Consider the following 25864-nt stretch of genomic DNA (forward strand, 5'->3'; position numbering starts at 1 on the left):
TATATCTGGCAGCTATTTCGGCTTGTCGTGTTGGTTTTGGGAGCACAACAGTAGGTCAACACCCGTTTTGCCCGTTTGATGAACGGTGCACGTCGTTTGAGTCCAGGGTCCAAACAGCTTGCCCTGTCATGGATCAGTTGTTTTGGATGCTCTATGCCAACAGCCTTTTGAGCCCTCGGATCAGGTGGAGGTTAAGATGCTTTCATTTACGGCAGCACTGTTACTAGCGTTGGCCTCTGCCAAGCGTGCAAGCGACATTCACACGCTCTCAGTGCACTCGTCAATGTGCACAGTTTGCTCCTGGTAACGATAGGGTATCATTGCGGCCAAATCCCGCCTTTATCCCTACGGTTACTAACCCATCTTAGACGTGTCTTCCCCTTGAGCTGGCAGCTTTTCATCCCACACCCAGAACAAATGGTTGCATATGTTCGCGCTCTGTGCCTCTAAATGGACAGGACTAAGTGGTTTAGAAACTGTGATCAGTTGTTCATTTCCTGCTCGAAACCTTACATGGGTAGAGCACTCCATAAACAATGCCTCTCCCACTGGATAGTGGGGGCTATCGCTTTGGTGAAGGTATTGTCTCCTGCTGGCTTACTGGCTCATTCCACTAGAGAAATGGCTGCGCCCTGGGCTTTATTTAAGGGCATATTTATCCAAGATATTTGCGCAGCAGCAAGTTGGGCTTCATCTCATACGTTTGCAAAGTTTAATAGGCTCCATGTCACTGCACCAACACTGGCGCATACTGTTTTAGGTGTAGGATCTTCTGAGGGCCAGGGCCCATTTTGTGTGATGATTCACACAGGGCAGTCGGTCGTCAGGATAAGCTTGTCTGGCAATACAGGAGTTCGTATAGACCATAAGTGAAATACCGAAATGAATACTTGAACGAGAACTTTAGGTTCCAACTGTAACCCCGGTTTTCTGACAGTATGAGTGAGGGATTTCACCAGACCACCCTCCTTGCAGGAGAGAGGAAGAGGTGTTGCTTATATTGAATGACTCCTCGATGCAACGTTGGACCTTTTTATAAAGGCAACACCGACAACACACGTCTCGACGTCCAGCCAATCATGGCTGGCGTAGTGTATTAAAGGCTTCTCACAAATACACTGGGGGCGTATCCCATAAGTATACTATCATACTACACTATATACAAAATCAAGTGGATTTGGCTATTTCAGCCACACCTGTTGCTGACAGGTGTATAAAATCGAGCACACAGCCATGCAATATTTTGTTGTTGCGTGGCCTAATGAACACAACCCTGGTGTGTGTTCTGTGTTGCGTGTTAGTGTGTGTGTGTGTGTTTTGCACTGGCTAATATGGAATATGTGTGTGTTTCAGAGGTGTCCAACCTGCTGGTAGTAACTAAGGAACGAGTGCTGGTCCCCCAGACACCCCTGCAGGAGAGCCAACTCAGCTTCCACAGGATCCTCAAGGAAGAGATATTACAGGTACAGTACCACACACCGAACCAGGCACGTGCACAGATAGGGGTCTTCCTGTGCCCAAGCACCTGCCCATTTACCCTCCTACTTGCCAAGTGCCCTTTTGGGTGATGAGTGAGGTATTTCACCAGACCATCCTATATATATATATTTTTTTTGTGCAGTAGCCCTAATACATTATCATAGCATATTGGCTATATGCCTGGCCTACCAATATTGTTATTCTCAGACCATATTTCATTTCATAATTAGAGTTTTGATAACAAAATATATCTGTGGGCGTATCACTTGCAAGGCACAGCTGAGCATAAATGTAAATAATTTTACTGCATTGATGTTACCTGCATCTGATGGTCAGTCTCAGCGGAGGGAGGCAGAGAGCAGCAGAGGGTCTAGCTCTCACGGTCCCTGCTCTCTCCTTTCCTCCTGTGAGACTGACCAGAGAGGGGACATTGTCCTCCACCTGATGCCGAAACTCAATTCACACTGCATCCCCCTCAGGCACAAATTCATGTTGTTCCTATGACGAGAGAAGTTAAATATTCCTTCATATTAAAATAGACACGATGAGCTGCTAATATTAAAATGCAGGCCTATCGATACACTTGGCTACTCATTCATTCCAGCTGCAGCGCGAGTGGAAGTAGGGAGCGCGTTTTATGTTTTGTAAAAGTGCTGAAATAAATACGTAGAAATGAACTCGCTCATAAAATCAGCAGCTCTTTGCTGTATTCTTTCAAAGTTTCTCTCTTGGTCATAGTTTTAAAAGTTTGATAAAATCACAGGTAGGCTAGTCTCAAACATTTGCTGTGGGGTCCTGAAAGCTGTAGGCACGGTGATATGAGCTATCCGACTGGCCAGTGCAGTAGCCGCGCTTGATTTAGCCACAGTTCTTCTGGTAGGCGGTCATTGTCCCTTCAGACAAATGAAATGGTTCAAAATGGGAACATTTGGCCTACACGGCGTGCAGGGCTTCTGAATCAAGTGCACCTACCGCCAACAGCGCAAGACAAATTAAACAATTCAATGAGATGGCAAACCTTTACGGTTGGCTTTTCTACAGAAATGTTTGGTGATCAACTAGGAATGCCTTACATATCGGCCAGTCGACCGTGATCGACCTGTTGGTGACCACTGGTCTAGACTCTAGCTAACTACCGCATACAACAAAGATCCACATGCCACTAGCCAGCCAGCCACATATCATGAGTTAGTATATATATATATATATATATATATATATATATATATATATATATATATATATATATATATATATATATGAGTTAGTGAATATTATTCTATGAAGTTATTATTTAAGGGCATTGAAGATAATGTTTGCATGTTTGACACCCCCACTCTACACATCCAGTACATACCCGATCAGTCACATCCAGTACATACCCTATCAGTCACATCCAGTACATACCCTATCAGTCACATCCAGTACACACCCCCATCAGTCACATCCAGTACACACCCCTATCAGTCACATCCAGTACATACCCTATCAGTCACATCCAGTACATACCCCTATCAGTCACATCCAGTACACACCCCTATCAGTCACATCCAGTACACACCCCTATCAGTCACATCCAGTACATACCCCTATCAGTCACATCCAGTACACACCCCTATCAGTCACATCCAGTACATCGGCTGAAAGAGACTTTGTCAATCTTTTATTTTTCTTGCCACTTAAGTCCTTCAGTGTTTTCTTACTGGTGTCAGTCACCAGTGTGTGTTTACGGTGTGTGTGTGTGTATCTCGTGAGTGTGTCTTGACTAACTCGCTCTCCTCTCTCCCTCTCTCCTGCCTCAGGGAGAGCACCTGGGGCTGGGTACCCGGACAAACATCTATGCTGGAGTACTGAAGGTGAAGAGTGCGGAGGATGAGGATGCTGGATACTCTTCCTCTCAGGATGTCAAAGTAGTGCTGAAGGTGCTGGGGTCCGGACACAGGGACATCTCTCTGGTAAGACACACACACACTGTTTCCATCCTGTGATAACTTTAGGGACTCCCACTAGAAGAGTAACTTCTGAGAGTATGTGAGTGATGTTCTGTGGCAATATTCTGCCACATTAGCTGACTGACTCTCTCCTCTCTCTCTCATCTCCATCTCTCCTGCTCTCTCTTTTTCTCTCTCTCACCTCCATCTCTCCCGCTCTCTTTTTCTCCCGCTCTCCCTTTTTCTCCCTCTCTCCCCAGGCCTTCTTTGAGACAGCCAGTATGATGCGGCAGGTCTCCCATAAGCACATCGCCCTGCTCTATGGAGTCTGTGTACGCCACCTGGAGAGTGAGTACACACACAAACACACACCCTACGCTGCCATGGTAACCTGCATGACACATCTAAACCTTAAACTCACTTCTTAATCCATCCTTCTGTTACTGTAAGAAGTGGTAATACAGGACCTACACTGTTAGTGAATGTGATAGGACTTGCCATTATTTACAAATACCGAATTGGGCATTTTTATACATGACCCTAAGCATGATGGAATGTTAGTTGCTCAATTAACTCAGGAACCACACCTGTGTGGAAGCACCTGCTTTCAATGTACTTTCAATATCCCTCATTTACTCGAGCGTTCCCTTGTCTTTTGTTACTTATAGGTGTCACTGTACTGTTTCCCAAAACACAAGACAAACCAGTCGTTCTGTTGTGGTGGCCAGCGGGCAGAATATTCCCTGAGTGCGTCTGTGTGTGTGTGTGTGTGTGTGTGTGTGCGGTGCATTGACTGTCCCTCTCTCTCCCCCAGATATCATGGTGGAGGAGTTTGTCCAGTTCGGTCCGTTGGATCTGCTCATGCGAAGACAACACAGTCCTCTCGGTACACCATGGAAGTTCCAGGTGGCCAAACAACTGGCCAGTGCTCTCAGCTACCTGGTAAGACACACACCAAAGACTTCAGTCACCCAAAGCCGTAGAGTGGACCATCTGCGTTGACCTTATCTTGCACTGACTCTATGTACACTCACAAGACTATACCCACTCACTTACACACACACACTACACACACACACATACTTTCACAATCATCATATGGTGCTGCTACAATGTTCTTTATTGTACTCTTATTATTATCTACCCTGATGCCTAGTCGCTTTCTCCATACCTAGATGTACATGTCTACCTCAAATACCTTGTACTCCTCCACATTGATCTGGTACTGGCACTCCCTGTATGTACCCTGTCTATTTTATTCCTCTTGGGATATAACAAAAAAAAACTCTGCATCGTTGGTAAAGTCTCATAAGGAAGCATTTCACGGTAAACTCTACTACACCTGTTGTATTCAGCGCATGTGACAAATACAATTAGATTTGATGTGACTCTCTCTCGTGTGTGTGTGTGTGTGCGTGCGTGCGTGCATGCAGGAGGATAAGAAGCTGGTGCATGGCTTTGTGTGTACCAAGAACATCCTGCTGGCCAGAGACGGAGTGGACAGTGAGGGAGGACCCTTCATCAAGCTCAGCGACCCCGGCATACCCATCACTGTGTTGACCAGAGAGGGTACGACTTCACTGAATCATTTCTGTGTGGCAAGTTATGCACAATGTGTGCCAGACAACCACCATATTCAATGACCGTTTTTGTTGTCATCCAGAGCATCTCATCTTGTTTTGCTGTAGGGATCCACATGAGCTCTGACAGGACAAGGGCCCAGTGTGAGATCATATAAATATGAAGCCTCCGTTGTAAAAGTATATTGAGTTCCGAAGGGTTTGTGACCCAGGAGAATGTCTTCACAGTCATATAATATATGCTGTTTCAGCACACGCTTTTATCCAAAGCGACTTAACAGTCATATGTGCATGCATTTTACGTATGGGTGGTCCGCGGGATCGAACCCACGACCCTGACGTTGCAAACGCCGTGCCCGACCAGCTGAGCTACAAAAGACCACCCGTGTTAGTGAGGTTTTGTCGGGGAATTGTTGTTTTCAGGAAGGATACTGTACGAGGACACTTCTCACATTCCATATTTCCCTCCGACGGCATCATGTTTCTGTTCGGCAACCATTTACGGTGTCTGTGGCTGAGTGAAGACGGTTAAACAGACCAGAGGAGTTAATGACTGGACTGGATGTCTCCGTGTGAAAGTCCACTGGGACATTTGAATCTGACAAATGAGAAGACGCTTTCATCCCAATCTCTATTTCCCCTCTCCGCACCGCTTTCTGTCCTTCTCCCCACCCACTCTCCTTTTCCCACTCTCTCCCCTTATTCTCTGTACTTCCTCCTGGACTCTCTCCTTTTCCCGCCTCTTCCCTCCATCACCCCCCCCCCCCCCTTCTGTTTATGTACTGTGTTACTGGCATGGCATGGCTGTGGATTCCTGTCAGTTGGGAGTGAATTGACTCCGGGCCAGAGAGAGGCTGGGTGGCCTGGGTCACATGACGGGGAAGGCAGAGCCCACTACACAGGGAGAGAGAGAGAGAAGGGAGAGAGAGAGACAGAGAGTGCAACAAAAGTAATACAGTAAATGTATCAGAGAGGGAAGACAGGACGACAAACATATTAACACTGACAAAACCTCTCCCCCTCCCCAACAGTTTGTTGTGTGTGTTCAGTACAATAGAGTGTGTTTTTACACCGAATGTGAATGTGTTCGTACAGTGAGCGGCGGGTAGGAGCGTTGGGCCAGTAACCGAAAGTTTGCTGGATCGAATCCCCTAGCCACCAAGGTATAAATCTGCCCTTGAGCAAGGCAGTTAAACACCCAACAACAACTGCTGCCCGGGCACTGATGACGTGGATGTCGATGTTTAAGGCAGCCCCCCCCCCTCCCTCACCTCTCTGATTCAGAGGGGTTGGGTTAAATGCGGGAGACACGTTTCAGTCAAATGCATTCCCCTCTCCCCGTATAGTGTACACAAACACATACCGTGTGCCTAAGGCTGTGTTTGTGCCACCCTGCAGAGTGTGTGGACCGGATCCCATGGATCGCTCCAGAGTGTGTGAAGGACTCTACCAACCTGAGTGTAGCGGCCGATAAGTGGGGCTTCGGCACCACACTCTGGGAGATCTGCTATGACGGAGAAGTGCCCCTCAAAGACAAGAAACTCACTGAGGTACACGCCTGCACACACACACACACACACACCTTGATCCACTTGTAAGATACTACCAATACATATCTGTAACAAATGTATTGCAACCCAGAGTAATACACCGTGCTTGACTTGAACTGAAATAAGTGCCGGTTCTCATTTTGGGTACCGGTGCTGTTTATATTTCAGTGCAGGAGCTCCACAATACTTATGATCTAATATTCTATAAGAGGAACAGGAGCGCCACCATACTCGTGAGCTAATGTTCTATAAGAGGAACAGGAACTCAAGCAGTAGAACCTTTTTTTTTAGGGGGCGGTACTCAGTTCCTGCCCAGGACAAGCACGGATAATACATGCCCTCATGCTTGCTCTGCCTTGATAACTAATGAGGTTTCTCTCTCTCCCCCCGTGAGTAGAAGGAGAGGTTCTATGCAGCGGAGTGCCAGTTGGCTACCCCAGACTGCAAAGAGCTGGCTGAACTGATGACTCACTGCATGACCTACGACCCCCACAAACGCCCCTTCTTCAGGGCCATTGTCAGAGACATAGACACGCTGGAGGAGCAGAGTACGTGTTTCTGTGTGTGCTTGTTAGTGTTGTCACGATACCAGTATTGCGATACTAGGAAGTAAGGAAGGAGAGGAAACAAAACAGGAAGCGGACTTAATTTATTGAGGAAAACAGACCTACTGTTGATAACAAACAGAATAATGTTGTCATCCAGAGACACATTTATTTATTTTGCAAGCTATAGCACACAATGTCTGACATAAAGTAGGTCTATCAAGGACCATAGAGTTTAGTCTTTCATTTTTTTTGCCAAGGAAATCGTGTTACTGGTGTGTGTGTGTGTATGTGTACGTCTGTGTGTGACACGTGGGAGGAGCTGTGTGTGTTTGTGTGCATACGTATCTGTACGAAGGCTCTTTGAATGTATGCAGTAAGTCATGTGTCATCATTCCCCTGCTACTCTTCCTGTGGCTGCAGCTTTCGCAACCGCTAACACGGCTCCTAATAAAATACTAAATACCCCCTGTAAGAGCAGCCGTTCCCAATCGCTAGCTAGAGAGAGAGCTTGCAAGAGTGTGTGTGTGTATGAGTGTTGTGTGCGAGTGAACCCAGGAAACTACATCTCCCCCTAAACTGGACCCCTTGGATATGCATATTGCCCTTAATACTCCCACACTGTGGCCAGAATGAGGTACTGCAGTCATGTCGCAGATCCACATCCATCATACTGGTGTGCTGTAGCTTCGCTGAATAAACCCACTCACTGTACAAGTTGTCGGGGGTAACAGTGTGTGTGTCCCTCCACCAGACCCCTCTATCAAGCCGGCGCCCACTCAGGAGGTCGACCCCACTCTGTTCCAGAAGAGGTTCCTCAAGAGGATCCGCGATTTGGGGGAGGTAAACGCACGTTTCTGTGTTTTTCAATGCGTCAGAGAATGAGTGGGTGTGTATGCAGTTACCGCTAGGCGTGTCACGGTGTGTGTTCCTGAGTCTCTTTAGGCTGACGTGGATGGTGTATAACGGGAACGTGGGTATGTAACTGGCTGTCTGCGTGCGTAGGGTCACTTTGGCAAGGTGGAGCTGTGTCGGTACGACCCCAGAGGGGACCGGACAGGGGAGCTGGTAGCAGTGAAGAGTCTCAAACCAGAGAACAGGGAGGAGCAGAGCAACAACCTTTGGAGTGAGATAGGAATCCTTAAAGAACTCTACCACGAGAACATCGTCAAGTACAAGGGCATCTGCCAGGAGGAGGGTGAGCGAGAGGAACGCATACCCCTGCCACACGCGCACGGACGTAGACACGCACGCAGGCATGTACACTAGCATCACCTGTGCTGAGTCCGCTCAAACCTCTTTATCTGTGTATGTGTAGGAGGCAGAGCCATCAAGTTGATCATGGAGTACCTGCCTGCTGGCAGTCTAAAGGAGTACCTGCCCCATAACAGAGGACAGACCAGCCTGAAGACCCTGCTTAGCTATGCTGTCCAGATCTGTCAGGTACTGCAACTGTCTAAACCCTAACCCTAGCTTCGTGTCCAACCCTAACCCTAGCTTCATGTCCACATCCCGGTTCAACCCCTACCCTAGCTTCATGTCCAACCCTAACCCTAGCTTCATGTCCAACCCTAACCCTAGCTTCATGTCCAACCCTAACCCTAGCTTCATGTCCAACCCTATCCCTAGCTTCATGTCCAACCCTATCCCTAGCTTCATGTCCAACCCTATCCCTAGCTTCATGTCCAGCCCTATCCCTAGCTTCATGTCCAACCCTATCCCTAGCTTCATGTCCAACCCTAACCCTAGCTTCATGTCCAACCCTAACCCTAGCTTCATGTCCAGCCCTATCCCTAGCTTCATGTCCAGCCCTATCCCTAGCTTCATGTCCAACCCTATCCCTAGCTTCATGTCCAACCCTAACCCTAGCTTCATGGCCAACCCTATCCCTAGCTTCATGGCCAGCCCTATCCCTAGCTTCATGTCCAACCCTATCCCTAGCTTCATGTCCAACCCTATCCCTAGCTTCATGTCCAACCCTAACCCTAGCTTCATGTCCAACCCTATCCCTAGCTTCATGTCCAACCCTATCCCTAGCTTCGTGTCCAACCCTAACCCTAGCTTCATGTCCAACCCTAACCCTAGCTTCGTGTCCACATCCCGGTTCAACCCTAACCCTAGCTTCGTGTCCACATCCCGGTTCAACCCTAACCCTAGCTTCGTGTCCACATCCTGGTTCAACCCAAACCCTAGCTTCGTGCCCTAACCCTGACCCTAGCTTCGTGTCCACATCCCGGTTCAACCCTAACCCTTGCTTTCTTTCCAGCCCTAACCCTAGCTTCGTGTCCACATCCCGGTTCAACCCTAACCCTAGCTTCGTGTCCACATCCCGGTTCAACCCTAACCCTAGCTTCGTGTCCAACCCTAACCCTAGCTTCATGTCCAACCCTAACCCTAGCTTTGTGTCCACATCCCGGTTCAACCCTAACCCTAGCTTCGTGTCCACATCCCGGTTCAACCCTAACCCTAGCTTCGTGTCCACATCCCGGTTCAACCCTAACCCTAGCTTCGTGTCCACATCCCGGTTCAACCCTAACCCTAGCTTCGTGTCCACATCCTGGTTCAAACCAAACCCTAGCTTCGTGCCCTAACCCTGACCCTAGCTTCGTGTCCACATCCCAGTTCAACCCTAACCCTTGCTTTCTTTCCAGCCCTAACCCTAGCTTCGTGTCCACATCCCGGTTCAACCCTAACCCTAGCTTCGTGTCCAACCCTAACCCTAGCTTCATGTCCAACCCTAACCCTAGCTTTGTGTCCACATCCCGGTTCAACCCTAACCCTAGCTTTGTGTCCACATCCCGGTTCAACCCTAACCCTAGCTTCGTGTCCACATCCCGGTTCAACCCTAACCCTAGCTTTGTGTCCACATCCCGGTTCAACCCAAACCCTAGCTTCGTGTCCACATCCCGGTCCAACCCTAACCCTAGCTTTGTGTCCACATCCCGGTTCAACCCTAACCCTAGCTTTGTGTCCACATCCCGGTTCAACCCTAACCCTAGCTTTGTGTCCACATCCCGGTTCAACCCTAACCCTGACCCTTAGCCCTGGTTATGGGAACATTATTTTTATTTTATTGATAGTTAAATAATAGGATAAATTCCTCCCCTCTCTCCAGGGAATGGACTATCTGGGATCTCGGAATTACATCCACCGGGATCTGGCAGCCCGGAATGTTCTGGTGGAGAACGAGAGCACGGTGAAGATTGGAGACTTCGGCCTGACCAAGAGCATCAAGGGCAACGAGGGATATTACACAGTCAAAGATGACCTGGAAAGCCCTGTGTACTGGTGAGAGGACTGGACTACTGCGGACTACTGTTGTTTTATCCCACCTGGTGCAAGAGCTTCTGGTCCCATGTGTGTGGCTTTAACCCCCCCGAGAGTTGATTGACGCATCTGTGCGCCAATCAAAGTATCATAATCAAAACAATCCCCATCAAAATCTGTCCGGTTTAAGCCAGAGAGATGTTTCCGCATCTGCGGTGAAAGTTGGAGAGAGCTAGAGCGGTGTTTGTCAGACCGTGAGACATCCCGAAAGGCTTGTGTTCTCAAGAAAATGTCTAACGGTTTGACCTCCAAAATATTATGGAAAGGGGAGACTCTCACCATAGTGTTCTCCATTTTGCTCTACGAACCCCACAAGGGTCACGGGACTCAGAAAAAAAGGGGTTAAATATGTGAAGAAAGAAAGAACTATTCCCTCAGCTTTCTTATATGTCCTAGATACAGGACAAACACTTCAAAACTTTGCCGTTTATGAATGTGTAATTCAATGTTTTTCTCTGGGCTATAGTAGTAAAGACCAAATTCAATATTTTATTCAAAATTCAAAAATCAAATAGCTAAATGATCCTCATTATGACCATCTTAAAACAATTCCATATGTCAGTTCATAAACACCCCCCCCCCCCCACACCTTTTAAGAATTAAAGAGAGAGCATGTTGGATTCCTGAGAGTTTGTGTCTTTGTGTAGATAGTGATTTACAGTGTGATGTATGTTGGCGTGTTTCCTCTGTCTTCCCATGTACCAGGTATGCCCCTGAGTGTTTGGTCCACTGTAAGTTCTACCTGGCCTCTGATGTCTGGTCCTTCGGTGTCACCATGTACGAGCTGCTCACCTACTGTGAGAATGCCATCAGCCCCATGCCGGTCAGCACACACACACACACACACACACACACACACAATTACACAAGCATGCACGCATACACACACACCTAAGCCTGGCAGCACAGCCTTCCATCCCACTGATCGAGGCAGGTGGTGCCAGTCTATTCCCAGGGTGGCTAATGACTCACCAAGGGGCTCTGCCCACTCCTCATAGCCTGTGCCATCACACACACACATCCTTCCAACTCCCTGATTGCTCAAGCTATACCAATATGTCCTCTCTAATCAACACCCTGTAGCCATGATCATTACATATCTATTAAGGCTTATTCCTACACTTTACCACACTGTTCAATTCACAGAAACTGGTTCACGGTTGATAGGTATTACCATCTTATATGCTTTAGTTGCCACCATTAAGAGACTGCTTTGAAACATGTTCTAGAATTGTAGATGGAATGCAGTGGTTTAGTTTGACTATTTTCTTCTGACTGCCTTTGTATCAACAACAATGCATCAACAATAGAACTCTATAGGGCTCAGTAGGGGCCACGCCCCTCTTTTGGCAAACATTTCTGGGGTGAACCATTTAATTTAAAAGATTAGATTTAAAAAAACAGCGATGTATGAAAGAAAAGTCAAGGGTACAAGACTGTGTACATACTGTACCAGAGTTAGGGGAGAAACAAACTACTCATCCCATGCAGCATTGCGGTCTGTATCTTCCAATCACAGAGCAGATATAAGCCATTGGAATCGTTCCCAAAGATGGTGGGTAAATATGGTTTACTCAGGCCGCTTACCACTGAAAAAAATTGGCAATGTTTCTGTCTGTGTAAGTGGCCGTTTCTCTTGCGTGAGCATGCTTTTCCTGCTTAAGCTTGTGTTTCCTCCATCATATCTGGCGCAAGAGGGAACAGCTACTTATTGTCCCCTCCCACTTGCCCTACCTGCCAGAAAAAAATGAGCCAGCCAACACAGGTTGAAACATTCATAACCGATGGGCACGACATCAACATAGGAATTGTTTTTCAGTCTCGGGTGCACAGTAATATCGCTTTCACTAATATTTAAATATCACTATGGGTTACGAGGATTGTAAAATCCACTTCCGGAATCTCGTCAGAGCCCTCGGTCAGTCCTGTCTTCACTGGCTAGATGGGAGGAGTCATTTTGTTTCATCGTGTTTCCATGGCAACTCATCTCTTCTCCCCTTCCCCCCTCTTTGTCCCACAGGTGTTCCTGAAAATGATTGGTCCTACTCGGGGCCAGATGACAGTGACGCGATTGGTCAAGGTGCTGGAGGAGGGGAAGAGGCTGCCCCGTCCTGAAAGTTGTCCTGGAACGGTAAGATCTACCAGAGATATTAGCGAAAGGAGGAAATAAGATTCCCATTGGACAACGAATGGAGGAACGAATAACGTCTCACCCAGCAGACTGTCGACCAATCACGTTCACATTGCCATGCTGCGTCACGCGGATGCTAAGCTAATCGTCACGCAATCCCTTCTCAAAGTCAGGGTATGAGTCGAGAAAAGTGCCTATTTTCCTCCGAAGGTACACAATTCCATTACATATAGCATGTTAATTATCTCACCTCTCTGAAAATATTTGTAACGTTGTACTTCTTGTTGATGAAACTCATGCTAATGTTGGGTTTTTGAACTAGCGCCCAAATCACTCCTTGTCCCAAAATTGCCCAGAATGCACCGTACGGCCCATTGGCATAGCATGGGCAACGTACACAATGGGCGATAATATGATTGCAATGGAGTTTCCCATCTCCTCAAAAGTATCTCTGGATCTACCTACGTATCTACCTTTGGAAGGTATTCAGACCCCTCAACTTTTTTCACGTTGTTAGCTTATAGCTTTATTTTAACATGTATTAAATAGTTTTTTCCCCATAATGACAAAGGAAAAGCAGGTTTTTAGAAATGTTTGCTAATTTACAAAAACAAAAAAACGGAAATATCACAGTTACGTAGGTATTCAGACCCTTTACTCAGTACTTTGTTGAAGAACCTTTAGCAGCGATTACAGCCTTGAGTCTTCTTGGGTATGACGCTACAAGCTTGGCACACCTGTATTTGCGGAGTTTCTCCCATTCTTCTCTGCAGATCCTCTCAATCTCTGTCAGGTTAGATGGGGAGAGTTGCTGCACAACTATTTTCAGGTCTCTCCAGAGATGTTCGATCGGGATCAAGTCCGGGCTCTGGCTGGGCCACTCAAGGACATTCAGAGACTTGTCCCGAAGCCACTCCTGCGTTGTCTTGGCTGTGTGCTTAGGGTTGTTGACCTGTTGGAATGTGAACCTTCGCTCCAGTCGGAGATCCTGAGCGCTCTGGAGCAGGTTTTCATCAAGGATCTCTCTGTACTTCAGATTAAAAATTGTATTTGTCACATGTGCCGAATAGAACAGTGAAATGCTTACTTATAAGCCCTTAACAAACAATGCGGTTTTCAGAAAAATACCCACGCAAAAATAAATAAAAGTAACAAATTATTAAAGAGCAGCAGTAAAATAAAAATAGTGAGGCTATGTACAAGGGGTACCGGTAGAGTCAATATGCGGGGGCAGCGGTTGGTCGAGGTAATATGTACAGTTAAAGTCGGAAATGTACATACACTTAGGTCTTCCAAATGGACAATGACCCCAAGCATACTGCCAAACCCTCTGTAATGCCTTGCGGTCGGAGGCCGAGCAGTTGCCATACCAGGCAGTGATGCAACCAGTCAGGATGCTCTCGATGGTGCAGCTGTAGAACCTTTTGAGGATCTGAGGACCCATGCAAAGTCTTTTCAGTCTCCTGAAGGGGAAAAAGTTTTGCTCCGTTCATCTTTGCCTTGACTCCCAGTCCCTGCCGCTGAAAATATCCTCACAGCATGATGCTGCCGCCATTATGCTTCACCGTAGGGATGGTTCCAGGTTTCCTCCAGACGTGACGCTTGGCATTCAGGCCAAAGAGTTCAATCTTGGTTTCATCAGACCAGAGAATCTTGTTTCTCATGGTCTGAGAGTCTTTGGGTGCCTTTTGGCAAACTCCAAGCAGGCCGTCATGTGTCTTTTACTGAGGAGTGGCTTCCGTCTTACCACTCTACCATAAAGGCCTGATTGGTGGAGTGCTGCAGAGATGGGAGAACCTTCCAGAAGGACAACCATCTCCACAGAGGAACTCTAGAGCTCTGTCAGTGACCATCGGGTTCTTGGTCACCTCACTGACTAAAGCCCTTCTCCTCCGATTGCTCAGTTTGGCCGGGCGGACAACTCTAGGAAGAGTTAGTGGTTCCAAGCTTCTTCCATTTAAGAATGATGGAGGCCACTGTGTTTATGCGGACCTTCAATGCTGCAGAAATGTTTTGGTACCCTTCCCCAGATCGGTGCCCCGACACAATCCTGTCTCTGAGCTCTATGGACAATTCCTTTGGCTTCATAGCTTGGTTATTGCTCTGACATGCACTGTCAACTGTGGGACCTTATATAGACAGTTGTGTGCCTTTCCAAATCATGTCCAGTCAATTGAATTTACCACAGTTGGACTCCAATCAAGTTGTAGAAACATCTTGAGGATGATCAATGGAAACAGGATGCACCTGCACTCAATTTTGAATCTCAAAGCAAAGGGTCTGAATACTTATGTAAATATGGTATGTTTTTTTCTGTTTAATATATTTGCAAAAATGTCTAAAAACCTGTTTTCACTTCGTCATTATGGGGTATTGTGTGTAGGTTGCTGAGTTTCCTTTTTGTTTATTTAATCCATTTTAGAGTAAGGCTGTAACGTAACAAAAAATATATGGGTCTGAATACTTTCCGAAGGCACTGTGGCTACCTACCGGCGTTTAGTCACCCCACCACTCACAATATGCGCTCTCTTCTCAATATGTCACTCAATTTACCATCCTCAAGAGAATTTATTTCAGCAATTCATGGAGCTAGAAAAGTGCACTTTGTCAATAAAAACGGTCGTTATTTTTTCTTTACATTGTTATCGTAAGACTAAGGGCTGAAGCGTTACAGATTGTACAATTTACATTTTAAGTTAATTTCCTATTGAGCTGACATGTGTCACGTTTACCGTGAATGCAGTCTCCCCTAACGTGGGAACGTTGCCTTTAAATTTCAATCACGCTGTAACGCTGAACTTCCGCGTTACGGATGGAATAGAGCCCGAGAGGAATTCGGCAATACTAGAAATTGCATGACTAGAAATCTTTGTGTGTAATCTAACTGTGTGTGTGTGTGTGTGTGTGTGTGTGTGTGTGTTGAAAGTGTACGAGCTGATGTTAGAGTAGATGTTAGAGTAATAATGATTATTTTCTCTGTGTTTTTGCAGGTGTATGAGCTGATGAGGAAGTGCTGGGAGAACACCCCCGCGATGAGGATCACTTTCAAGAGTCTCATTGACGAGTTCACCCGCATGCTCACCAACAGCAGCGTGTAAAACATGGCAGCCGCCTTACCTATCACACAGACAATCTCAGGAGTAAAGAGTGAAAGGTCAAGGGTCACAGACCATGGTGACCTGGACTAAAAACCCACATGTATCGGAATCAGTGCTACAAGACACTTTATTTCACACTGTCGCTGACTTCCTCTATATTTTCACTTTTTGTTTTTTAAGATGCTCTACTATAGATCACATAATATATGGATGTATACATACATTGCGTATAGAATGAAACACATCCCAACACGTAGCTTTGACCCCTCACTGTATGTGACACTGACCCTAGTCACGTTGACAGATGAATGAGCCCACTAGCCAACCACTGAGCTGTCCGTCGGCTGATATGCCACCTGGGAGCTACCGCAGTGTGACCTTTCCCCTTTTTATTAGAGCGCATCAGCTCCGCCTTTTTCATATTGCTACATGCAGTATTTACTCTGTCTGTGGACTTGTATCATAATCATTAAACCCAGAGGGAGAGGGGTCCTTAGTTGGACCTGTGTAAGATAGACCTTTTCTCTGTGAAGGACCATGGTATATGTGAGCTCCTTTGTGAGGGATTGCTGCGGCCACTGTGAAGATGACACTGTGAAAAAGCCAACCACATATATTTAAGTGACCAGGATTCTGACATTCACACCCTGCCCCATCGGACCAGGGACTGCATGGATCCAAGCCACCTCTCTGGGAGTGGTGAAAGATGAGTGGGATACAGTATACTGTAGCAGTGGGTTGGATTGCATTAGGGAGAATGGATGGGTGATGACAGTATCAGTCAAGCCCAGACAGCTGCACCTCCCCTTTTTAAGACTGAACCTGTTGCAGCTCCTCTTTAAACGCAGAACCCTGGATGGAATACTGTAGAACCACCTCGGGAACTAGAACCAGCCGAATAACTTTCTCTCTGGTGTTCCTTTCATCATGCGATGTTCCACGTTCTGTTGTCAACGCTCGTGCACGTAACGCTTGTGGTGGGGTCAGCATGAAAGAAGAGCCTATAAACAATCTGATTTGAGACCAGTTAACAGGTAAAACCACAGAAATAGAATTAGTGGAACATGTTATACCTGTGAGGGGACACTTGAGGGCAGTATAGTGTTACATATTTTAATCCCAAACCTTTCTGTACTCTGCTCAGATTTCTAAACAGCTTAAGTATAGCCATAATGTGTATGTCAGATATTGCATGTCTTTTATTGAAATTATTATTTTTTTAATTCTACAGAATGACAGATTGTGTGTGTGGGTGTGTGGATGGATGGACAGAAGGAAGGAGACAAAAGAGAAACATGCTGACTGCACCGGGCATGCGCATGTGTGTGTACCATCGCGCGCATTGTTGATTTTTGTCCAGCCGCAGGTTGAAATATCAAAACGAACTCTGAACCAACTATATTAATTTAGGGACAGGTCGAAACACATGAACATTTAGCTAGTTAGCTTGCTGGGATATAAAAATGAGGTTGTTATTTTACTGAAATGCACAAGGTCCTTTTTTCCCCTGGATCTTTGTAGAATTTTGACCCATTTTGAGTCACACAAAATCGTGTGTTCTCTACTCTGACAATTAATCCACAGATAAAATGGGACATTTTGTTTGTTTCTGGTAATCTCTTCTCCAGTCTGTCTTATTCTTCCTATTCATCTTCTGTGGACTTTATATGGCGGTTGGCAACCAACTTTAAGGTGCATTACCACCACCAACTGGACTGGAGTATGAACCTCAGTTCAGCTTTCAATCACCCATGTGGGTATACAGTGCATACGGACAGTATTCAGACCCCTCGACATTTTCCACATTTTGTTACATTACAGCATCATTCTAAAATGGATTAAATCGTTTTTTTCCCATCAATCCACACACACTACCCCATAATGACAAACAAAACAAAAAAGTTTAGAAATTTTAGCAAAGTTATTAAAAATAAAAAGCTGTATTCACATTTACATAACTATTCAGACCCTTTCCTCAGTACTTTGTTGAAGCATCTTTGGCAGCGATTACAGCCTCGAGTCTTCTTGGGTATGACGCTACAAGCTTGGCACACCTGTATTTGTGGAGTATCTCCCATTCTTCTCTGCAGATCCTCTCAAGCTCTGTCAGGTTGTATGGGGAGTGTTGCTGCACAGCTATTTTCAAGTGTCTCCAGAGATGTTCGATGAGGTTCAAGTCCGGGCTCTGGCTGGGCCACTGAAGGACATTCAGAGACTTGTCCCGAAGCCACTCCTGTGTTGTCTTGGCTGCGTGCTTACGGGCATTGTCCTGTTGGGATGACCGCTCCAGAGCAATGTTTCATCAAGACTTGACGCTTGGCATTCAGGCCAAAGAGTTCAATCTAGGTTTCATCAAACAAGAGAATCTTGTTTCTCATGGTCTGAGAGTCTTTAGGTGGCTTTTGGCAAACTCCAAGCGGGCTATCATGTGCCTTTTACTGAGGAGTGGCTTCCATCTGGCCACTCTACCATATAGGCCTGATTGGTGGAGTGCCGCAGAGATGGTTGTCCTTCTGGAATGTTTTCCCATCTCTACAGAGGAACTGGAGCTCCTTAAGAGTGACCATCAGGGTCTTGGTCACCTCCTTGACCAAGACCCTTCTCCCCCGATTGCTGTTTGGCCAGGCGGCCAGCTCTAAGAAGTATTGGTGGTTCCAAACTTCTTCCATTTATGAATGATGGAGGCCATTGTTTGGTACCCTTCCTCAGATCTGTGCCTTAACACAATCCTGTCTCGGAGCTCTATGGATAATTCCTTCGAGCTAATGGCTTGGTTTTTGCTCTGACATGCACTGTCAACTGTGGGACCTTATATAGACAGGTGTGTGCCTTTCCAAATCATGTCCAATTAATAGATTTTACCACAGGTGGAGTCCAAGTTGTAGAAACATCTCCAGGATGATCAATGGAAACAGGATGCACCTGAGCTCAATCTCAAGTCTCATGGCAAAGGGTCTGAATACTTATATTAATATAAGGTATGTTTTTTATGAATTTGCAAACATTTCTAAAAACTTGTTTTCACTTTGTCATTATAGGGTATTGTGTGTAGATTGATGAGGAAAAACCTGTATTTGATCCATTTTAGAATGAGGCTGTAACGTAACAACATTTTGAAAAAAGTAAAGGGGTCTGAATACTTTCCGAATGCACCGTATGCTTCTAAAAACCAATGAGAAGAAGGGAGAGGCGGGACTTTCAGCGTGTCATGCGTCAAATAGAACCAAGTTCTATTTTAGTTTCTGGCTACGCAGACGCTTGTTGACTCGTGTGAGCAGTTTGGATTAAATTATTCTATTTCTTTTGCAACGCTCGTGCACGTAACGCGAACTGTGTGGTCAGCATGAAAGAAGAGCCTATAAAAAGGTCTGATTAAAGACCAGTTAACAGGTAAAACCACAGAAATAGAAATTAGCGGAACATATATATTTCATGAAATGAATGTGACCCATCCAACATGGCCTACACCACTTACCAGTATCGTTACAGTATGCAGACACAAACAGTAGCACTCGTTACAATGGGAAAAGGTGGTATTGATAAGAACGTTAAGATTTTTTTGCAAAAGGTTAAACAAATATATATATTGGGAAGAGGCAGCCGATGTTTTCGGCAATATGTGTAAAGCAGATGCTTTACTTTGAAACAATCAACAGGTTATTGAAATAGGGGTGAGTTCTATCCATTATATTTCTATGGTTTTAAACTAGGGACAGACCATGTGTGCTCTCAGATAGGGAGCCAGTGAATGAGAGAGACATTTTTTACTTTTTTCAGTCCATGTTTATTCCGGAATGTAAAAGACAATTATTTTTGCTCATAAATGAGAGAAAACAAATCTATTTTTCAGAGGAATAAGACAATAAATAAATGCACAATATAAATGAATAAAATCCCCCCCCCCCCCCCCCCCCCCCCCCAAAAAAAAAACAAAAAAATATGTTTGGTGTGTCAAATTCCTAAAGTCTGATGCAATATTAACTAGAGTTTCTTCTAGATTAAAGCAGTAAATATGCATGCTAAATTTCAATTGCTTCTATAAATAAGTTATTCACAGTAAAGCAATATCAATGTAGTTGTGATATAAAATATTGCAAAATCTACAGTAGAGATTTTAGGTCAGAAATAAATCCACATACTTTCAAAAGAAAACCGTACAAAGCAAAAAGCACACCCAATCTATGTCTACAGCTCGGTAAATGTTCTGTTCAGTCTTAAAATACTTCAGTATTGCAAAGCTTTGTGGTCACACACACAGTTCATATGGTTCAGTACCCTAGGTGCAGGCTCACCCAGTGTAGTACCAACACTTGCGTCACCGCTATGCACCGTGCCTACAGACAGGTCAACTAAACTGTTTCTCCTACAACACTGACTGAGTAGTTATGGGGTAAAGAATCTTGTTTACAATCAATATAACGATACGCCTGGTTGGCAACATGCAGAGATAGGCACAACAGATATATATTTATATATATGGGAGACTCCATAACTGCAACCCCTGGTCAGGTCTCTAGTTCTAGCAAAGCTAAACGCACTCAAGACGAGAGATGCTCAGTTCTGGCCCTTGAGGCCAGTTACACTGCTGATTATTAATTTCCCCCCTCTTTTCAACTGGCACATCATACAGTGTATATGCAAGACTATAGGGAATACTTCCTAAAGGAGACAGACATGTCCTGCAGAGGTAACTGTGCTGTGATTATCAGCCCTATTATTAAATGGTAACAGACCTGTCCTGAAGCCTACCGTAGGAGCCCTCAGCTCAATTCTGGCCACACACACACACACACACACCCATCAGCCAGAGACCGACCAGAGAGAAAGAGAGGAATTCAAATGGAACGACAGTGCCAATAAACGCTGGCTGTGCTCGCAGCAGGAGCTGTTTTTCCCGCCTCTGTCCCTCTCTTTCTCTCCCTCACTGTTGTCTGTTCCCCTCATACCTGCCAAAAGCAGGTTATTAACACACACACACACAAAAAAAGCATAGACTAGACTGAATAACTATAAAAACCTATGGACCTGCTATAGGCAAAGGGGGAAAATGTGCAGGTCAAAATCACTCACACATATCACACACAGAGCTCTGCATAGCACTGTGGCACACGCGGTAATTGCAGAGTGGGGGAGACTGCCGAGAAAAGCTAATACAATCACCAAAACACTATTAAGACAACAGACTGGCCTAAAGTGCCTGAATACGTGGCAGACAGACATTATTTACTGCCTGGGTCTGCCTTTTACAGCCACTGACAGAGAGACAGACTCCTATGGTCTCTCTCTCACACACACACACACACACACACACACACACACACACACACACACACACACACACACACACACACACACACACACACACACACACACAGACACACACACACACACACACACACACACACACACACACACACACAAAAAAAGAAGCTACACACACACACACACTTCTAAGCATTGCTTGGTGGGAGAGAGCAATCAGCTGGCTGGAAAAACCAAGTCCTACTGGGCAGTTCACACAGACACGCACGTGCACACACAGTGAAAATAAAAGTGTGGCTCTAAGCCAGTGTAACAGCATTGAAAGGGTTGAAATAATGTACAGTCACACACTAATATAATTTTGAGATGGTTCGCCCGTTGAGAGCATGGTGATATATGACAGCACTAAAACACATCAGTGCTTCAAATCAAGTCACGTGACACAGGAGAACGCAGCCTCATCAAGTCAAGAGTGGAGGATGAAAACAGACAGATTAGAGAGTAGGTAGCATATAACGAGAGAAAAGGACAGGAAGAAAGGTGAAAAGAGATACATCAAGAGACGGGCAGATTTGATTTATTATAGCAGAGAGGTAACGCCCTCGTGTTGGCATTGTGATATTTGTTGGTGCAGTAGTTGTCGTTATTGCCTGGGTCTCAGGCTGAATACCTGTGCCAACACTTAGCCCTCATCCATGCCCTTTCCTGGGGCCTTTGTACCCCTAGCACCCCCTCTGTCAGATCACCAGGGTTGGGTTCAGGGCCTTTTCACTTGCACTGACATGAGTCTTAAGGGGATGAATTGAAATTAGATTCATTGCTTGATGAAAATTGCTGATTTATTATGACATACTTCTGGCTTTTAAATTCCTGAATTGACTGACTCAAAATAGAATTGACTCCAACCCTGGAGTCCACAACATCTCTGAGATAATTCAACATGGCTACTCTCCTGAATCTTTCTGTTTTCGGGTTTCATTTCTAATGGCAGCTTATTAAGCGGTAATAAAGTGTCGGTTGGTTTATTTGTCTCTCCAGAGTCCTTCCAGTTCCTGAAAAGTCCATTGCATTTAAAACATAAAAACAGTGGGAAAAGAAGAGGACCTGGGAAAACCTGGGAGTCCTCCTGCGTACCTTATTGCGTTTAGCGACTGTTCCATGGCCCCTACAGAAAACAACAGCCATTATAAACAGGAAGGTTTCAAACCTGTAGCTATCACAAACACAGGACCATATGAAGGCCTAGTAAGTGTCCATCTACAAGCAAGTTATAATACATAACTATATGGGCACTAAGAAGTGTCCACTCGGTGACTATTCTAATGGCTATAAGATACCACGTTTAGGTGTCCATTCATTTGCTAGTAGACCAGCCTTTGTAAGTGTCCATTAGCATCGGCCGAGTCCCCAACAGTTTTCAGGGGAAATGGAAAGAGAGCCGGGAGTTCCACTTTTGCATGTTAACAAGGCGACACCTGAGAAACACTCCCATCTTAACTCCTCCTCCACATTTACTGGATTGGTTGAACAGTGCAGAAGAGAACCTCCCCCAACAGTTTTTTTTTCTTCTTCTCGTCAAGACCAGTATGTAGAGGATCTAGTTTCAGACGTTTATTTTACACCTGCTACGTTAGGATTAGTGTCCATTGTTAAAGGTTAAGAGCAGTGATTGGATGTCCCCCTTCCTGTGTCTCTGAGTTTCCAGGGTAGACCCGCCGCCTTGTACCCTGGGAATGGCTGATCACTCCTACGCTTACAGCACAACAAATACGCACGCGAGCGCACACACACACACGCGCGCCAAGTCAAGGTCTCCGCGAAGAGAGATAAAAAGAGACACTGAGGCAGTCAGAAAAAGAGAAAGACACCGAGGAAGAGAAAAACACGTCAGTTACAGCAAGGCATCAAAGCAACTCTGTGTGCAACGCTGTACAGTTTCCCCCACTTGAAGAAAGAGTACACAGAGAGATAAAAACAGAGAGAGAGAGAGAAACCCGACTACACAGTGACTGGCCTTCAACAAGGCAGACTGACTGATTGGCCATAAAATACAAAAGCAGCTCATATATACATTACAAACAATGTACAGATTATTAGTCAATAAACATTTACACATCAACTGAGAAGAGAGTAATAGTTCAGAATTAAGGCTTGAAAAAGGACAAAAGCGACATAACGGTGTGTGTGTTTACCAAAGTCGTACAACACTAAACCCGAGACTGTGTGTATGTACTGTAGGGGTTAGGAGTTAGGGTGCAGGAGGTCAGGGAGAGGGAGGCCGGGGGAGGGTCATAGGTCATCTCTAGATCCTCTTCTTCTTGAAGTAGTCAGCGTACTGCCCCCCTAGCCCCTGGGAGTGCTGCCCCACATACACACCCTCTGATGTCATATTCTGCACCGCCAAGTGAGGGTACTCCCGCTTCTGCCCCCGAGCCTGATTCTGAGAGACAGCGAGAGAGAGAGAGAGAGAGAGAGAGCAAGGGAGGGAGGAAACGGAGAGAGAGAGAGAAGACGATATAAGATTGAAGGGTGGAGAGAGACAAAGTAAACACGACTACTTACTGTAAGATCCAGACCCCTCACTAAACCTTCTCCATATACCGTCCCAACCCCAGACCTGACTGCATGTACATATACCGTCACAACCCCAGACCTGACTGCATGTACATATACCGTCACAACCCCAGACCTGACTGCATGTACATATACCGTCCCAACCCCAGACCTGACTGCATGTACATATACCGTCCCAACCCCAGACCTGACTGCATGTACATATACCGTCCCAACCCCAGACCTGACTGCATGTGCATATACTGTCCCATGAACTTCAGTCCACTGAGCACAGTATATGGTTGAGACAGACTACACCCAGACATCGGGTATGTGTCCCATTTCTGGTCTGATCTCACTACCTGGGTCCCCAGTGTTTGCATCTTCGCTGGTAGTGAGAGGGGAAGAGGAGGGAAGAGATTGAGACGGGAGGAGGTGGTGGAGAGTGTGTCCGTACAAAATAGAGTATTATTAAGTCAGTATTTTAAGAGAGAGTTCAGCTCAAGTGTCTGGGTAAATCCTCCCATCTGCTCAGCTCAGCTTGTCTCCTAATGTCCTTCTCCCCCTCTCTCACACTTCACACACTCAGGAAGTGGGGCTGGCGCCTCACACTCATACTACTAGTACAGCCTGCAAGGAAAATGCCTCTAGCAACATTTAATACACTATATATACACAAAAGTATCTGGACAACGCTTCAAATTAGTGGAGGTGGCTATTTCAGCCACACCCATTGCTGACAGGTGTATAAAATCTAGCACACAGCCATGCAATCTCCATAGACAAACAATGGCAGGAGAATGGCCTTACTGAAGAGCTCAGTGACTTTCAGCGTGGCACCTGTCATAGGATGCCACCTTTCCAACAAGACAGTTCATACATTTTTGCCCTGCTAGAGCTGCCCCAGTCAACTGTAAGTGCTGTTATTGTGAAGTGGAAACTTCTAGGAGCAAGTGGTAGGCAACACAAGCTCATAGAATGGGTCAGCCGAGTACTGAAGAGCGTAGCATGCAAAAATCGTCTCTCCTCAGTTGCAACACTCACTACCCAGTTCCAAACTGCCTCTGGAAGCAACGTCAGCACAATAACTGTTCGTCAGGAGCTTTATGAAATGGGTTTCCATGGCCGAGCAGTCGCACACAAGCCTAAGATCACCATGCGCAGTGCCAAGCGTCGGCTAGAGTGGTGTAAAGCTCGCCGCCATTAGACTGGAGCAGTGGAGACGCATTCTCTGGAGTGATGAATCACACTTATTGGACAAATCTGGGTTTAGCAGATGCAAGGAGAACGCTACCTGCCCAAATGCATAGTGCCAACTGTTTGGTCGAGGAGGAATAATGGTTTGGGTCTGTGTTTCATGGTTCGGGCTAGGCCCCTTAGTTCCAGTAAAGGGAAATCTTAATGCTACAGCATCCAATGACATTTTAGACGATTCGGTGCTTCCAATTTTGTGGCAACAGTTTGGGGAAGGCCCTTTCCTGTTTCAGCATGACAATGCCCCTGTGCACAAAACGAGGTCCATACAGAAGTGGTTTGTCGAGATCGATGTGGAAGAACTTGACTGGCCTACACAGAGCCCTGACCTCAACCCCATCGAACACATTTGGGATGAATTGGACAGGACTAATCGCCCAACCTCACTAATACTCATTGGACTAAGGCTGAATGGAAGCAAGTCCCCGCAGCAATGTTCCAACATCTAATGGAAAGCCTTCCCAGAATAGTGGAGGCTGTTATAGCAGCAAAGGGGAGACCAACATAGTAATGCCCATGATTTTGGAATGAATGAAACTTTTTTGAAACTTTTGCTCATGTAGTGTAAGTACTAAGCATAGTACTAACTACACTACAAGTGCGTCTTCTAAATAACTGATATAGTTGGGTCTTTCCACGAAATAAGTGCTTTTTGTGTCCCTTTGATATTTTAAGTAGAAATTGCACACACATTTTAAAAGCCCTTTATGTTAAACGGAGTGCTCTTTAACATAGACATTTCTATAAATCAGATTTTTTATATAAATAAAGACCTGCTAAAGTGCCCGAATTCTGCATTTTGACATGTCCCTTTGCGCAACAAAGCAGTTGCACTGATTCTCCCACTTTCATACTGGAGTCTGGCCATAATGAGTGTCTGGCCAGTGTCTGTCTCTAACAAACAACAAAATCTGGAATAAAATCACCATCATGCGACTTACATAGTAATACTGGTTCCATTCGCTGGCCGCTTGGGCGTGGGCACTCTGAGTGTGTGTGACAGGGCTGGGTGGGAGTGTGTGTGTGGAGGGAGGTGGCACGGTCATGAAGCCTGGCATCATAGGGATGGAGCTGTAGGCTGGCAGCACCGACTGGGCACCACTGTTACTGACCGCATGTAGAGACACACCCAGCGGCTTACACACGTCAGCCTC

At 45.8% G+C, this 25864-nt stretch overlaps 2 protein-coding genes across 4 annotated transcripts in view; one reads left to right on the forward strand and one right to left on the reverse strand.

Moving 5' to 3' along the window:
• Window positions 1-17257, forward strand: part of LOC110521800 (tyrosine-protein kinase JAK1) — a 54646-nt gene extending 37389 nt beyond the window's left edge. The window contains exons 11-24 of the mRNA XM_036968783.1: window positions 1354-1463; window positions 3282-3434; window positions 3671-3758; window positions 4225-4352; window positions 4844-4979; window positions 6389-6540; window positions 6938-7088; window positions 7840-7928; window positions 8091-8283; window positions 8404-8528; window positions 10201-10373; window positions 11118-11235; window positions 12433-12543; window positions 15534-17257. Coding sequence (XP_036824678.1) covers window positions 1354-1463; window positions 3282-3434; window positions 3671-3758; window positions 4225-4352; window positions 4844-4979; window positions 6389-6540; window positions 6938-7088; window positions 7840-7928; window positions 8091-8283; window positions 8404-8528; window positions 10201-10373; window positions 11118-11235; window positions 12433-12543; window positions 15534-15641 — 1835 coding nt within the window. The 3' untranslated portion in view covers window positions 15642-17257. The remainder of the gene's footprint in view (window positions 1-1353; window positions 1464-3281; window positions 3435-3670; window positions 3759-4224; window positions 4353-4843; window positions 4980-6388; window positions 6541-6937; window positions 7089-7839; window positions 7929-8090; window positions 8284-8403; window positions 8529-10200; window positions 10374-11117; window positions 11236-12432; window positions 12544-15533) is intronic.
• A 2868-nt stretch (window positions 17258-20125) lies between these two features.
• LOC110521000 (ribonucleoprotein PTB-binding 2) overlaps window positions 20126-25864 on the reverse strand; it is a 90152-nt gene continuing 84413 nt past the window's right edge. For all 3 annotated transcript variants that reach the window (XM_036968785.1, XM_036968784.1, XM_036968786.1), the window contains 2 exons: window positions 25652-25864; window positions 20126-23343 (listed from right to left, as the gene is read on the reverse strand). In XM_036968785.1, the coding sequence (XP_036824680.1) occupies window positions 23206-23343; window positions 25652-25864 (351 nt within the window). In that variant the 3' untranslated portion in view covers window positions 20126-23205. The remainder of the gene's footprint in view (window positions 23344-25651) is intronic.

This window comes from Oncorhynchus mykiss, chromosome 30 (assembly GCF_013265735.2).
Source record: "Oncorhynchus mykiss isolate Arlee chromosome 30, USDA_OmykA_1.1, whole genome shotgun sequence".
NCBI lineage: Eukaryota > Metazoa > Chordata > Actinopteri > Salmoniformes > Salmonidae > Oncorhynchus > Oncorhynchus mykiss.